General features: G+C 38.7%; 1 protein-coding gene across 1 annotated transcript; it reads right to left on the bottom strand.

Moving 5' to 3' along the window:
- Window positions 1-601: 601 nt before the first annotated feature.
- LOC131299735 (pectinesterase-like) lies at window positions 602-2,748 on the bottom strand (the record flags this gene model as incomplete). Its single annotated transcript, XM_058325316.1, has 2 exons — window positions 602-1,457; window positions 1,896-2,748. Coding segments are annotated over 2 exons (1,545 nt in total), but the record flags the coding sequence as incomplete, so codon positions are not given.
- Between the last annotated feature and the right edge of the window lie 1,115 nt (window positions 2,749-3,863).

Below are 3,863 nucleotides of genomic sequence, written 5' to 3'. Positions count from 1 at the left end.
TTTCAAGCACAGCCAATTAGACGTCCTTTTCTGTGGCCCCACTCGTTTGGGACATAGAAACAGGACACTTGCGTACGATCTACGTACAAGTGCATCAAAAATTCAATCCGAAAGGGAGATACTTAATCCAGTAGAATAGTGGATGTTTCCACTAAAAAAACACTACAAATTTAACGTATTATTATTATTTTTTTATTAATAAAAAAATTTCATCATTTTACAATTTTTTTTTTAACAAAGTTTTTTTTTCCTACAGTAACTCTACTCATAAACCCATCAACAATTTATTTATTACTGAAAATAACTTGACATTTCTCAACAATTTATTTACTATCGAAAATACCTAATAACTTCTCAACTACAAAAAAAAATTTACAAATTTTTCACTACCGGAAACACCTCTTAAGAATAAAGTGGTTATTCTTAAAATATTTGGATAAAAGTAGAAAATTTTCTGATTCTTCTCGACGAATTAATAATTCATAAAAGTTTGGCACAAAATTAACAATCGCAAATTTTTATTTTTTTGGGTTAAATATTCATGCAAAAAACGTTTGAATAAGGACAAAAGTGTTAAAAGTTAAGCGAAAACGGGATCTAATTTACAAATTTATTAAACAATTACTTCAAGTTTTACATTTATGTTATAGGAGGAGTACACTTTATACAGCAACAACTAATTAAGCTAACCCCACCACGAAACAACGCAAGACCTTCACATCACTAGACTAGAAATAACTTTCTTCGTTTCCCAAATTATCACTGTCACACCCCAGAAGTGAAAGGCACTCCGGTAGCCGGAATCCACGAACCGCCGGCCAAAAAGTTCCCCACCGAGAATTTCCCGACCTCCGTTGCACTCGTTATGACATGGTATCCCGGCCACTTCACCCTGCCGCCCGTGCCTGCACCAGGTCCGGTGTTCATGTACTCGCCAAAATATAGTGTGCTTAGAGCAAAGTTTCCTATCCACTGAGACCACCCGGCCGGGGTGATCAAATTATCTAGGGAAGACTTCATGAACACCGTCCTCGAGTACTTTTGCCACGGCCTGCCCAAATACGTCTTAACCGAACCCTGGACCGGTCTCAAATCCGAGGCAGCGACGACGCGCGAGTTGTGAACGATGATACCGGTGTTTTGGTTCGGGTCGGTCCTTCCCTGAGCCGTGATGACATTTTGCTGATTGCCCAGAGGCTTCCGCGCGTAAAAATTGCAGTTTTGGAACATTGCGACCGCGTTTCCAAACACGAAGTCTATGGTTCCGTATATGTCGCAGTCCCGGTAGAATTGACGTTGCGTGTCGACGTACAATGTGTCCTGGTAGCCCACGAAGCTGCAACTGTAGAAGACTGAGTGGTCCGAGCTAGAACGCAGAGCGACCGCCTGATATTTTTGTGGCCCGGCCGAGTTTACGAAGGTCATGCCCCGAGCGATAAATCCATCGCCCGAAATAGCTGAGGGAAAGTAAATACAGTCAAGATATGATTTAATTCTTTTCAGAAATTTCACTTTTTTTTTTTTTTTCTTCTTATGCATGGTCCGTGGAAAAAATTGACTTTTCCTCTGAAAATTGTAGTAGGAGTATTTGTTTTGGTCGTTGACATAAGTTGTAATTTATTATTGATGACTAATTAATGATGCATAAACAGCTGATAATCTTTGCTTAAAAGTTGACTAGACAATGATGTAATCTGTCGGTGCTTTGTGGTCATTAATCACTGATAGAGGCGACAATGAGTACAATTATGGAAAAAATAGTGTGTTCAATATACAGTAATTGTTTTATTGTCGTTACTTTTTTTAGCGAGATTTTTCTATGTATGCCGGCTACTATTTTGGAAAAAGTTTTAGATGTGGATACGACATACTATGTGACACGAGGTAAAACTTACAAAAAGTTGCTGAGCCAAAAGTCGTGGATCCATCGTGAACATTCTTACTGCCAGTCACAATTGTAGCGCCAATACCATCCCCCACCAACATCAAGTTCTTCATTGATCCTTTAATCTCGACGTTTTCTTTGTAAACACCCGCTTTCACATATATCACAAATCTCTTACTCCCGCTCCTCGAGGCCGCCACGGCCTCAGAAATGGTCTTGTAGTTGCCAGAACCGTCTTGAGCCACCACAACATTCGCTATTGGTGGTCCGACAGACGATTGAAGAAGCTTTCTATCAGTGGCGGATACCCATTCTGGGAAGCCGTCAGAGAGAAGGCGTCGATTTTGGGTCTTTTTACTAGACAGTGTCGCCATTGATGGAGATATAGCTTTGTTTATTGCTAGTGAATTGCTAAGCAACTTTGAAAAATCACTTAAAATATCTGGAAAGGAATTTAAGTGAGAAGATAGGTGGAAGTCAATAAACCCATTTTGGCACGTTTGTTGGTTGGTGATGGCAGCGCTTAGCCACGTCTGGGAGCTGTGCTGATCGGTGGAGCCCAAAGAGCGATTAAGTTGGTTGACCGCATCCTCGTAGAGCTCCAGACAATCAGCCCAAGCCAGCTTGGCTCGCTCATCGAATGAGCTCACGTCCATGGCCGCAACAAGTCCACGGGCTTGTTCAGCTTTATTTAAAGTGTTTCGAAGGGCTGATTCTCGTAGTTGAAATTGGGTTTCATATATGGTGGCTAGAGGTTTAGTGACAACTAGAGCGTTGCATAGTTGAGGGTTTGGGGTTCGGGTGCATAGCGATATTTTTGTGGCGCATAATTGAGGGTATGGGGTCTGGGTGCATAGTGATATTCACTCCACTTGGTTCTCAACTTTGGGAGTAACTTTTAACTCTCGGCACAGTTTTTAATAAATCTCTCTCTCTATCTCTCTCCACTCATTATCACTCAACTCTCAAAAATAACTTTCTTAGACTTAAACCAAACAAAGCCATTGTTGTGGCACAATGGACCAACCCAATACCCAAAAGGGCTATTAGAACAACAATGGACATTTTATCCATGTATTTTGAGAGACTTTTTTTTTTCTAACACACTTATTTTTTTCTCACTTTAGATGATTTAAGTGTGAAGGGAGGAAGTCCTTTTATAGGGCACTAGTTGCCTTTTGGTGGGTGCATGTCTTCAATTGGTGCTTACGTGGAAAGCAAAAAGTGCAATGGGGCCCAGATAAGTGATGCTTACGTGGAAAGTAAGATAGAGTATTTTGTGGGTGTTTTTGAGTTTGAATGGTACCCAGGGTTACTCTTACTCGTTCTTCTTTTCGCTTGAACCAAATACATCACAAGTTTTCAAGTTCTGTTAGGTTTTTAGTCATGCTTGGTTGCAGCCTTAAATGACTAACGCTGAGTTCACTTTTTCGTTTCGTGTGTTTTGTTTGTTTTTTCTAAATTTTTGTTAGATTCACATCTGATTTTTTATTAAATTTTTGTTAGATTCACATCTAATTTTTGTTTAATTATTCATCTTGACGAATGGAGTCTAAAAAGTAAAAAAAAACTATGATCAAAGATTAAAAAAAAAATAATAAAGACGGAAAAAACCTCAAATAGCTGTATTTTTGTCTAAAGTGTCATCTTATATGATTTTTTCAACATCGATCCATATTTTTATACTTTTCTGACTCCTCTAGTCGAGACGATAGATTAATCCAAAAAATTACAATGAAAAACTAAACAAAAAGTTATGGAAAATAAAAAATATCGAAAAAGTTTTACACACATTTACAAGATCTCAGCCATAGGTGAGATCGATTCTTAGCTCTAGGACATCCAAGTCAAGAACATATGACACTTTGCTCGCCTTTAATAGGACTCTTCGGCAATGAATAGTGAGATTGATTCCATGAATTGGTTGATTCACTAGTCAAAATATTGAGTTATCTTTTTTTTTTTTTTTTTGGTCAAA

The sequence above is a fragment of the Rhododendron vialii genome, chromosome 9a (assembly GCF_030253575.1).
Source record: "Rhododendron vialii isolate Sample 1 chromosome 9a, ASM3025357v1".
In the NCBI taxonomy this organism is placed as follows: Eukaryota; Viridiplantae; Streptophyta; class Magnoliopsida; order Ericales; family Ericaceae; genus Rhododendron; species Rhododendron vialii.
The sequence above is the reverse complement of the archived record's forward strand: the minus strand, read 5'-3'. Positions and strand labels throughout refer to the sequence as shown.